Here is a 12,537-nt window from a genome sequence, read left to right on the forward strand (position 1 = left end):
GTAAATATCATGTGTCAGATATCATTACACGCATTCCAGTTGAATACGGTCATTGGTGAATTAATATTATGATTACTCATGGATTAGACGATTATTAGTCAAAATATAACATCGGTTGTAAAGATTATCTCATATATAGGTATCATTGCATAAAAATGACTTGATACGTTGTGTTTGGGTTTTGCAAAAAAAAAATTTTTCTATAATTTTATGAATATTATGATCAGAGAACAAGTCTAACAAAAATAGGGACTTTTACGTAAGATTATTTGCCATACTTGATAGATTATAGATGGAAATGTCTAGAAAAAATATTATTTAATACATTTATAATGTGAACTAAGCCACAAGTGAAATTCTATCCATACTAATATTATAAATGCGAAAGTAACTCTGTCTGTCTGTCTGTTACTCAATCACGCCTTAACTACTGAACCAATTTGCATGAAATTTGGTATAGAGATATTTTGATACCCGAGAAAGGACATAGGATAGGTTTTATCCCGGAAATCCTACGGGAACGTGTTTTTCTTTGAAAACGCGGGCAAAGCCGCGGGCGGAAAGCTAGTTTCCTATAAAGGTAACGATAAAATTACCAAAATAATACCATTATCTTCAGTGTTATTTCCATAATGGAGTTTCAAATAAAAATGCGGCTAATGTTTAGAATATTACAGATTACTAACCCACAAATGGGTCGTAGTTACTAAAAAATTTGGGCTTCACATGCAACTTTATCGTCCTACTGGCTTATTAGCATATTGGCGCAAGCATGCGACATCGTGTCCAGAATACTTAAGATTATTTGCTTCATTCTGTGCTTTTAACACACTTGACCATGCAATACTTATAACGAACCAGAAATCTATTTATTTTTCCACTAGTCAACAAGCGAGAGACAGAAATAGTGCTGAATTAAAAGTAAATGTAGTGTAACACATAAATAAGAATTTAGTGTGTTGGTTAAATAGCAAGATAATGAAAAATAGTTTGTACTGTCATTCGTTGAAAACTTTTTTTTTTTTGTGAAATAGAAATACAATTTTTCTATTATTATTCCGAAGTTTTCTTAGATAATAGTTTTGAGTTTGTTCACAAAATTGTACATTATCTATAAAAGGTCATTCTAGACAATGATACGTAGATATAATTTAAATAATAGTAACTTTAAAAGCGCCATAAAAACAACACGTATTTAATATTTATATTGTTCTAATTCAATTGTATATCATTTTGTTCCGCAAGCTATTTGTCATGACATCACGTGTCCATCGTATTTTGTTTACGTGTGCACATAAAAGCGTCAGCTCTATTGCTTTTATAGCGCTATAAACACCGACGGCAAGTTTAGGACACAATGTATCTTAATACTTAGTAAATAGGGTTGTTTATTGTATGACTAATTATAGGAAAGCTAAGCACAAAGGTATTAGAGGCGACATCAAACAAAACCAAAGGCTTAGTTTCAAATGGTGTGTACTTAGGTTGCAAATCGGACGGTGGCATATGCAGCATACCAGCGCGCATAGATCATTTATATAATTTAATAGTTTAATTCGTAATTATTAGGAGAAATCGTTTTAAGTTTTCACAGTCCATAATAACACAATAATAATGTAAGATTTATATAGGAACTTTGCTTCCTTATACACCTACCACCCACCCTAGTACCATCTCTTTTTACAATCCATACTTAATATTATAAATGCGAAAGTAACTCTGTCTGTCTGTCTGTTACTCAATCACGCCTAAAGTACTGAACCAATTTTCATGAAATTTAGTATGAACATATTTTGATACCCGAGAAAGGACATAAGCTACTTTTTATCCCGGGAAAATGCCGCAATCCCGGAAATCCCGCGGGAACGAGAACTATGCGGGTTTTTCTTTGACTGCGCCGGCGAAGCCGCGGGCGGAAACCTAGTTTTCTACAAATATTCATAAATAAATAAGGTGAAAGATACTTACTTGTCATCAAAACTGTACTGCGAGTTGAGAACCGTGAACATTTTCTGGTAGAGTATTCCGAAGAAACTATCCATCATCGAGTCAAAATCTGTGTCGCCGCGTGTGTAGTACCTGGATAAAAGTACAATATTATTGATTTTAAGCAGAAGTTTCAATAGTAACGGTATATATTCTTTATAGTTGGGAATATAGGTTCAGAATTGATCTTTTTTATTAGAAAACTACCTGTTTATAAGAAGCTCATGCCATACCAAGTTCGGTTCCCGGCAGTAAATAGGTACAAAAATGTCTATGCAAAGAAGCCAGTAGTGCGGGAATTTACTTTTACCATTCATTGAAGCAATAAAAACGTCACAATGAATCTCATTTATTTATCGGTATCTTTTATTCATTTTATAACAACTGCATTGATAATATCGCAAGAACGTCATTCCATAAATTAAAATGAAATTTTATCACATTAAGACCATCAAAATAGCACACTCTAAAACACTGCAAAAGATAGATTGATCTCTATAAAATTAAGCATGACCACACTTATGGGCAAAAACCCCAGCAAAGGTTATCTTGACTCCCAAAAACATTAGTCTCATAACCTAGAACTGGAAGGTTACCGTGACGTATTAAAGTCGTTTTAATTCTAGTATAGGAAAAGGACAGCGCTATATGGCTTGTGTAGCACCATCACTTTCTCACACTGGAATTAAGACTGCATTAAAACATTGCTGTATAAGTTACCCCAGTAGAGAAGCTAGTAAGGATCTTACCTCTCCAATTGCTCGAATAGCTGCACGAAGACGTACGAATGTTGTTCGTAGATCATCCCGTACGTCCGTTTGAACATAGCGTGGAACTCTTCGCGGGACAACTGTAGAAGTTTCCGGAAGAATTCTGGAACAAAGAAATGTCAATTTAAACAAGAAGCCATATAAAGGTAAATCAGACTTCATACTTGCAAAGACTTATGTATTTGCAAATCAACAAAAATTACTTTATTTAACAGCTATAGTTCTATATTAATTGAAAAAAAAAGATCAATGGCCTATTTGAATTTTCATCCTTTCGCAAAACCTTATGCCAACCTATTATAATACTCTGGCAAAATACAACTGTCAAACAGGTCGTTCAAAGTTCTAGAACGTTCTAGAATTTTCGGAACAATATTCCCATACCAATTCAAAACAGAGTTGAAAGGCGGCAAGAATCAAATAAACTATTTGCAAGATAGACGAGTAATTTCGCATGCTTAGCAATGCTTCAAATAATATAAATATTCTAAATATAGCACCTGCTTGTATACTATTTGCAGGCTTAACCGCATGTGCCGTAAACCTAGTTACTGCTGTTTCGTATAATATTGCTTGGAGATAGAATTTCAATACAGTGGCATGAATACCGTGTTATAAACTTTATGTAATTTCATTAAATTAACTGTCCTTTGACAATTTTATAGAATAACTAGCGGTCCGCCCCGGCTTCGCCCGTGGTACGTATGAAAAATAGATGTTGGCCGATTCTCAGACTTACCCGATATGCACAGAAAATTTCATGAGAATCGGTCCACCCGTTTCGGAGGAGTATGCAGACTAACATTGTGACACGAGAATTTTATATATAAGAAGAAGATATGTATTAGAATATTATGATCTAGGTAAAATCTAGACATTTTCATTTCACCTGAAAAATCGAAAGTTGTGTGCTCATTCATCTATACTATCTATACTAATATTATAAAGAGGAAAGGTTTGTATGTATGTATGTATGGTTTTCACGCCTAAACTACTGGACCGATTTTGATGAAAGGCACAGATAATCTTTAGACCCTGAGAAAGAACATAGGTTACCTTTTATTGCGAAATATGTACCACGGGCGAAGCCGGGGCGGACCGCTAGTATATCATAATTCCATGAAACTTTTTAATTAATCAAGGATTTCTAAAACTATGAATTTAATAAAGCTTTATTACCATTTATACCTATAAATGACGAATGGACCAGAGTCCAGACCAAACCACGTGATTTATATCAAACAAAAAATATGAACATCACGACTAAAAATACATAGTTTGTTTATGGGACTATATAAAGAACGCCAGAAGCAGTTCAGATTGTAATTTGTTCATAAAAATGATAGCAACGTGCTTTTTCTTATAGTTTTAGTGTCATAACCTGGTTTTGTTACGTACACTATTCAAACAATGGTCGTGATGGTATTTTTCTGTGTGATATTTGTAATCTATGGTATAATCTGATACGAATTACGAAACGTGTCTTTTTATAAGTATTTTTAGATATTCATTCAACATAGAGTACCTTTGTTTTGTTTTTTATTAGATTGAAGATGCGTAATTGCTATGTACTAGGTATACAGGGTGGCCTCATGTCGTGGGTAGTATCAGAATATACCCCATCATTTTAATGATGAGCCAAAACAGTTAAAACTATTTACCGTAACTAACAAGCATGACATAAACTAACTCTTTAATACTGTGCTAAACAATATTAAGGGACCTGGGATTAACCCACATACAAAATAAATATATACAGTAGAAATATATGAAAACAACATCTTCGTCTTTAAGTGCAATGACCGCAGATATAATTGGACTGCGACTTGCGATAATTTCGTCGCGAACACTCCGTCATCGATGTGTAATCAATTTTCTTCTGTTATTCACCGACGTATTTATATTTTATGTGCGAAAGAGACGGTTATACTGTCAACTGTCATGTGAGTAAAGGAGACATATAGGTACTAATTTAATGATTATAAATTATACTAATCTCTGTATTAACTGTATTTAAAAATATTTTTTGTGTGCTTGTTTTTTTTTTTATTTCTAGATTTAATGAGTTGTACCAATCGTGCCAATATACCAATGTGTATGTACCAATGTGTACTTATACCAATGTGGCAATGTGTAATCGACGTGGCTCGCTAATTCATCTGCACATAATAAACAGTATTAAATTTAAGAGATGGAGGATATTTTTTTTTATACTAAATCTACATAATATGAATCCATGATCTTCAAATTTTTCTATCTAGGTATCTATTGTTGTCCGTTTGAGGTAGTACATAATAAATAATCTACTTTATAAAAATAAGTCGGGTTTTCCTTCCTGACGCTATAACTCCAGAACGCACCAACCGATTTCCACGGTTTTGCATTAATTGGAAAGGTCTCGGGCTCCGTGAGGTTTATAGCAAAGAAAAGGCTGGTGGCGAAACGGAGTTCGCCCGGTTTGCTAGTAATATATCGATATCTTACATTATTAAGACTAGTTATTGAGCAAATACATTTCATATAGGTAGATTTGTCAAATTAATACGCAAAAAAAGCTTTGTCGCATGAAATTCGTGTGATTCGGAAACATAAATGTTAATTATTTCCATGTTTACATTTAAATATGTAATGAATATCATTTGTTATGTACGTAACATGTTTATGTATGTATTCAAATAGTGCGTGTGCGTGTGCGTGTGCGTGTTGATTGAATCTAGTTCCGTACTAACTTACTGGTAATACTTTATACTTCATTATGCAAAGTTGGTTCAATGTTATTGTTTACATTCTTGAATGAGATGGGAGAATGCTGCGTAAAAAAAATACTTATATTGTTAAAATTATGTTATTTAGAAAGGTAATGCTCAATTTAACAGTGGTTATGTATGAGGCCCAATTTTTAACCTATTTTTGTTTCTTTTGGATAAATCTAGGTTTATTTGTAAAATTTTATACCATTATGAATTTAACAACTTACCAATTTCCGATTTTTTGTGGTTAAAGTACCTACCATTACAACTCGCTCAACTAGGAATTAATTTAGTTTTAGAAGTCCATTATTACAATAAGTTTCAAATAATCCTGTCCTAAAAAGCGAAGATTTCTCTCGTATAAGTTACGTTTGTTCAAACCAAAGGAGAATGGCGAAACTGGGCCTAACAAAATTAGGGCCTTACAGAAATCATACTATATTTAAAATTCATTATGTTATTTTTAATAATTCTTGGTAAAATATTGACTTCTGATTCTATGGGAAAACAAATGTTTGAAAAAAAAGATAATGTGTTCACTAACGGCATTGTTATTTAGATTTCTATGACTACCGGTCTTATCAAGCAGAGATTGTCAGTGCTGTCAGGAGTAAAATAGTCGATATACATATTATCGATTAAAACGAATGAATATTTATTTTCATTTTTAGTTTTATATAAAATTCAAATGCTTTATAAATCAGAAATATAAGTTAACTGCGTTACATATTTTATTTTTAACTTTTTAGCACGCTATTTATTTAGGTAATTCTATACATTTACTCATGGCGGCCGCACTTTGTAATAATATTTCTGAAATGTAGCTGGCTGCTTCAATTTTAATTACAATGTCATGTTTGTCGTTTGACTTTTGACATTTGATTGAGGTTTTTCGTTTCGTGGTTAACTTATTTTCTTCATCTTTATCGACTTTCGCTACGTATTACGGACACTGACGATCTCTGTTATTACTACCAACCAACGCTTGCACACCGGACTTTGATTACCTGCCTTTACGACTCACTACTGCTACCCTACCTGGACACCGACTTTGCATCCGATTTTTCATTTACAATTAATATGAACTGCATCAACTGTGGTATTAATGCTAATCGTAACAATGCTATACGTATGCATTTGTTACAAGATAACGCAATAATATCAATTATACAACGGTGGGCTGCTCCTCTAACGGTTAGTGGATTAGTATTATCTAATGTATTTAGTACTAGCTATTGAAATCAAACAAAAACGTAAACACACATTGTTTTATATATATACTAGTGGTCCACCCCGGCTTCGCCCGTGGTACCTACATGTTTAAAGTTTAAACTATCTCTCAAGTTGGATCGAACTCCACATGGTGTGCGAATTTTATTATAATCGGTTAAGTGGTTTAGAAGTCCGATGAGGACAAACATTGTGACACGAGATTTATATTATATATTAATATATATGTATATTCACATTCTTTTGTCCAATTGTAATATTAATTCTTTATTTGTAGATCACTCACTCTGATCACATATGTGATGCATGCTGGAAACTTGCAAATGATTCTTTGAAGATTGAAAATCATGAAGATGACACTGTAACTCTGGGTCATCAACGTGTATGCATTTATTGTGGACGTTCTGTATTGCGCACACGGTTTCATTTACTAAGAACTGATTCTCAACGCGATCAAAGAATTAGAGCAGTGATATTAGAGTGGATATTACCTCGTCATTTAAGTTATTGAGTGTTTTGATAATATTTTAAGTAAAAAGTTGCCAATAATCTTCTTTTTAAATCTCAAAGTAAAAATGAAAGGTGTTTTAACAAAGTATTTCTTTACAGATTGGAAATAGAGCAACATACCTATGTCATTCTTGCTGGGTGAGGGCTCTCATAGGAAGGGAAGCAATAACAGTTTATTATTGTAATTGTTTAGTAGGAAGAAGAACTGTAGGTTGCTGCTGTCACGTTATGTGCATAATATGGTACCTTAGCTGGGCAAGGTATCAACCAGATTTAATGCTGCCAGCACAGTTTCTGGATGATGTGTTAATTGTTTATGATGATAATGATGAATAAACGATTTATGAAAAAACGTGTTTTATTTTATATATAAGTACCTACGATGTCTTGGTAGGTACTCTAAAAGAATAAAAGTTAGATCCAATATCTCTATTACCTAACTGTTCTTCTGTTACACTCTTTATCTAAATAATGTATATTATAGGATATAAACTTACCTCTACTTAGAAAGAAACAAAGCTATTCATTGAACTCGAGCAAACCTAACCTCAATTTTAGTGACGTTACATGCTCAATATCTCTGCTATCCCACAGAACAGATCTTTAATTGTTATATTTATAGAATCTGTATATTTTTATCTATTTAACCCCACATAAATCATCAGTATAACGATCAGGCCCAAAGTCCTATGGGAGTTCGCCATTCTCCTTTGCCTATTCATAGATTTCACACGTCTTACACTAGGCTTTTGTTTTCTCAATTAGTATGAAAGCGACTCTTCTTTCTATAATCTATTCCATACATAATTCATCTTATAAAATCTCACAGTTGAAAATTCTCCATTAACATGACAACAAATAAAAAAATCTAAAACAGAATAGGTACGTAGAAGTAGAGTAAATAAAGCGCATAATAATAATTGACTAGCCCTGCTTGTCCTGTCTTCGCCTGGTTTGCCACGAAGTAAATACAAAAAATATAGCCAATAAAAGTTCAGCCGATGGCTGGTTAAAAAAGAATTTTCGAAAATCGACCTACCTAAGTGAGGTCCTTTTTTTAACAAAAATATTAAGAAAAACTCTTTTAATATACGAATAAGTAAAGACTATACTGAACATAATAAAAGAGAAATGTATGGTCAATCACCGATATTAATATTAAGAAACCAGGTGGGCAGGGAGGTAGGCGGTGCAGTGTGATTGAAATGTAACAACATTAACATATTACAATGTATCTGCTTTGAAACCGTTCTAACTTCCTAGGCGTGGTTTCTCCAGAAGTCATTGTAATTCATTATCCAACTTAATAGAGGTAATCGTTTAAAGGGTCAATAACACTATTGCATAGTTTGAAATACTGTATATATTTTACTAGCTGCGCCCCGCGGTTTCTTCCGCGTGGCTCCGCTCCTGTTGGTCTTAGCATGATGATATATAGCCTTCCTCGATAAATGGGATATCTAACACAAATAATTTTTCAAATCGGACCAGTAATTCGTGAGATTGGCGCGTTCAAACAAACTCTTCAGCTTTATAATATTAGTATACTGTATAGCTTTAAGTATGATTTCTATGCAATTTATCTACATTGAATATTTTACTTTATTAGGCAATTTTTGTATCCATTTATTGTCGCTCGATACAGACCATCTGTTGAGAACTTTAAGGGTGCTTTTTCCATGTGTGGCGAGGAATGTTTTAGTAAATAACCAATCATATCGCTGCATTTAGTTTGAAGCGATACTAAATAAATTCCTCGCTCCATATCATCGCTCATTATTGGTGGAAGAGCAAACAAAACAAACAAAAATACTTTATAGTGCACCACAGGGAAAAGTACAAATAAAGACACAATACATTAGTTGATAAAAGAGCACAACAGGCGGTCTTATCGCTCAGACAGCGATCTCTTCCAGACAACCTGGTGGACAAGGAGACGCAGTGCAAAAGTAATTAAAAACACCCTAAAACTTGTAATATTCGCAAATAAACAAAACAAGAAAACAAATGACTATAGCTATACAATTATACATGTCTATTTGTGAAACACATGCAAAGATAAAACTGCAGTAAGATGCGAATCAAAGCAAAAAGGTTTAGCCCATTTACGCACTCGACCTAAATCCAGATTGACGCCATGTTCTCAGTTTTATGGGCTTCTAGACTTTTCCATACACCAAAGAATGGATATACAATTCAAAGATTGTCTTAGAAAACATACGTTTTATTACAAAAAACTTTTGTTGAAATTGATATTTTTTTGTTTTATGGCATTCAAATGCTATATTTTACTATTTTAGTAAAAAATGGGAGAACTCCTTTCATTGAGAATAAATAAACATTTTTCGAAAACAGACTAAACCCATACAAATTACATACGTAATTTATGGCAAGAAGAAATGAGGCTATCCTTTATAAAGACTCAACACTGCTCATGTGCAAAATTTGAATTAGGCTAGTTGTATATTAGCTGTGCTCTGCGGTTTTACCCGCATTGCTCCGCTCCTGCTGGTCTTAGCGTGATAATATATTATAGCCTATAGCCTTTCTCGATAAATTGGCTAATATCTAATAAATACCGAAAGAGCTTTTCAAATCGGACCAGTAGTTCCTGAGATTAGAGCGTTCAAACAAACAAAGTCTTCAGCTTTATAATATTAGTATAGATTATGATCTTCACATATTCTCAAGAATGATGCATCATCACACAGGTGTATTAGCACCTAAATATACATTTTTCATTAAATTATACAAATAAACGATATTCCCTAGAAAGAGGATGAACCGCAACAAGGAAAAGTTAATGAAAAAACATATCCCGGTTTTCTGGAAATATAATATTCTGCGAACTTATGAGTCGTGAATAAATTTCGTAGAATTGAATGAGATTTGTTTTCATTCATTGCTATACTGAATGGAGTGAATGATAGATTCAAACATTATGATGTGTCATGTGTCATTCGCAAATGAGTTCGAATATAGATATGTTGATAAATCAATGTTGTTATTTTGCCACAGTATTTTGCAGTAGCTAGGTCTGTTTTTGAAGGAAAACTTCTTTAGGTGCGTTGAGAGTAAAATTTCAAGATCGTGTCATGACAATACCGTCACGTCATACAGTAAGGCGACAATTTTGGTATTTTTGAATCTTTCCAAAGAAGTTTCACTTCTGACACGTGTGCTCGGCACACACGCTCTTTTTTATTAATCAACTAGCGGTCCGCCCCGGCTTCGCCCGTGGTACATATTTCGCAATAAAAAGTAGCCTATGTCCTTTCTCGGGTATCAAAATATATCCATACCAAATTTCATGTAAATTTAGATTGCTACTTATATTATTGTATAAATATAAATTATCTTTATGAGATCTGTCCGTTACGTTTTCAAGATCGTCCGATGATACTGCAGTCCTTTATGTAACAACTGGATCATCGGATTATAAAAATTAATTTTATTTTTTATTCAAATGTTTAAATTAATTAGATACAATTTTCAATTTTGCTTCTCCTTCTTAGGACAGATAGTCTAGTGTGAATAGAACGTTATCTATTTGCAAATACGCAATACATGACTTTATCAATTACGGTTTATGCCAAAGCTTTCAAACCACAAGCTACTCGATCAACAGGAAAACTGTAGGAACAGGAAACAAAACAATTGAATACAATTCATTGATTTTTGAATTCATTCATACATTACACGCATGGCGTGTCTTTTTTTTTAAACCGACAAATCAATATACGAGTTTTTACATATACTTTTTACAGGAGAGGAAGGTAAATGAGCGGCAAAAAACATGTCGCGTGTGTTGAACAAAATGATACAATGTACGTATTTACATGTTATACACTAGTAGGCCACCTGGCTTTGCTTCGAATAGATAATTATGTAGGTTGTTGATTTAAGGGAACAAAATGTTTTAACGTATTTACTGCGTATTTAAAAATGCGTAATTCAGATGCGCTCTAAACATGAATTTGGAAATATACTTACTTTAATAGACAATTTTGTATGTTTATTTGTTGAAACCATTGAAACTAAGCTTTTCCTAAGCGCTACGGGACTTCCTCTAAGTAAAGGGAACTTTTATTTTCGAAAAAGAAAAGGCTTGACATGAAAATATTCAATTTTACAAGCTTTTGACCAGTAAATAAATATGTAATGTGTACGTAGTTAAAATCAATGGTTTTCATCTTAAACGCATCAGATGTTATTATGTAAGACGGAGGTCACACTAACACCTACCTACATATTTACCGCGTAAATTATTTCGACGTTACGACATACCTACATATTAAAAAAATCTTAAATTTCGATATCACGAATCACGATCTCACCAAAGAGTTCCTATACTTTCCGATAGTAGATAAAAAGTTAACATATTCAGAATTTAATCTGTCCATAGATAAATGTAGAAACTACGATAATCATAGATAAAATTGATATACTATTTACGGTAGCCTAAAATATTCCATAGATACCGATCGGGGTCAGTTAACTCTGTATTCATAGTTTTATTTGTTTATTGCCTTATTTAATTACAGTAAAAGTCATTATTATTTGGAGATTAGATATCTTTTCTAACTATTTTAAGTACCTATATTTATTATGAAACAATTCTTAATATACTTTGGTATAAAATTAGAGAAACGTGGGAGTATATAAATAAGTTCTGGGAAAAAAGACCTAACAAACAATTTACCTAATTTCCATGGAAATGATAATTTCAATCTAAATGATTCATTCACTGCCCCTATCATATTCGTATAAAAAATTTCATACAAAATCCTATCCTAGCATTTATAATATGAGTAATTTTAATAGGATAAAATTAGTAATTACTCATATTATAAACGTACATGTGTACGCAAATACATAATACTAAAATGATTACAATGAAATTTAGCACACATATAGAGGGTACCTTGGATTAACACATAGGATAGATTTTATCCCGGAAATCCCACAGGAACGAGAACTATGCGGGCGAAGCCGCGGGCTGAAAGCTAGTACATATACCTATAAATAATTTAATGATTTGATTCATCCACTTACGTAATATTGCACGCCTCATAAGCGAAGCGTTGAGGTGGGTACTACTGTCACTTCGCGCAAAACATCTGATTTTTCAAACTTAAAATGTCTTTATGTATCATACATTGCACTTGTAAGATAATACATACACACACATATTAAGAAAAAACACTATTTTTAACGTTCATGATATTTTTGATGTCATTTTTGTTATTTAAACTAGTTAAAAAACAGTTTAAAAAAGTTATGTCTTGGAC

At 32.9% G+C, this 12,537-nt stretch overlaps 1 protein-coding gene across 1 annotated transcript in view; it reads right to left on the bottom strand.

The window, feature by feature from the left end:
- dlp (glypican dally-like) overlaps positions 1-12,537 on the bottom strand; it is a 91,792-nt gene that overhangs the window by 10,501 nt on the left and 68,754 nt on the right. Inside the window, exons 3-4 of the mRNA XM_089714891.1 lie at positions 2,736-2,859; positions 1,969-2,079 (exon numbers count right to left, since the gene is read on the bottom strand). Coding sequence (XP_089571017.1) covers positions 1,969-2,079; positions 2,736-2,859 — 235 coding nt within the window. The remainder of the gene's footprint in view (positions 1-1,968; positions 2,080-2,735; positions 2,860-12,537) is intronic.

Source organism: Colias philodice, chromosome 3 (assembly GCF_061535455.1).
Source record: "Colias philodice isolate Cphi_HAF_F1 chromosome 3, ilColPhil1 Martin Lab GWU primary, whole genome shotgun sequence".
Classification (NCBI taxonomy): Eukaryota; Metazoa; Arthropoda; class Insecta; order Lepidoptera; family Pieridae; genus Colias; species Colias philodice.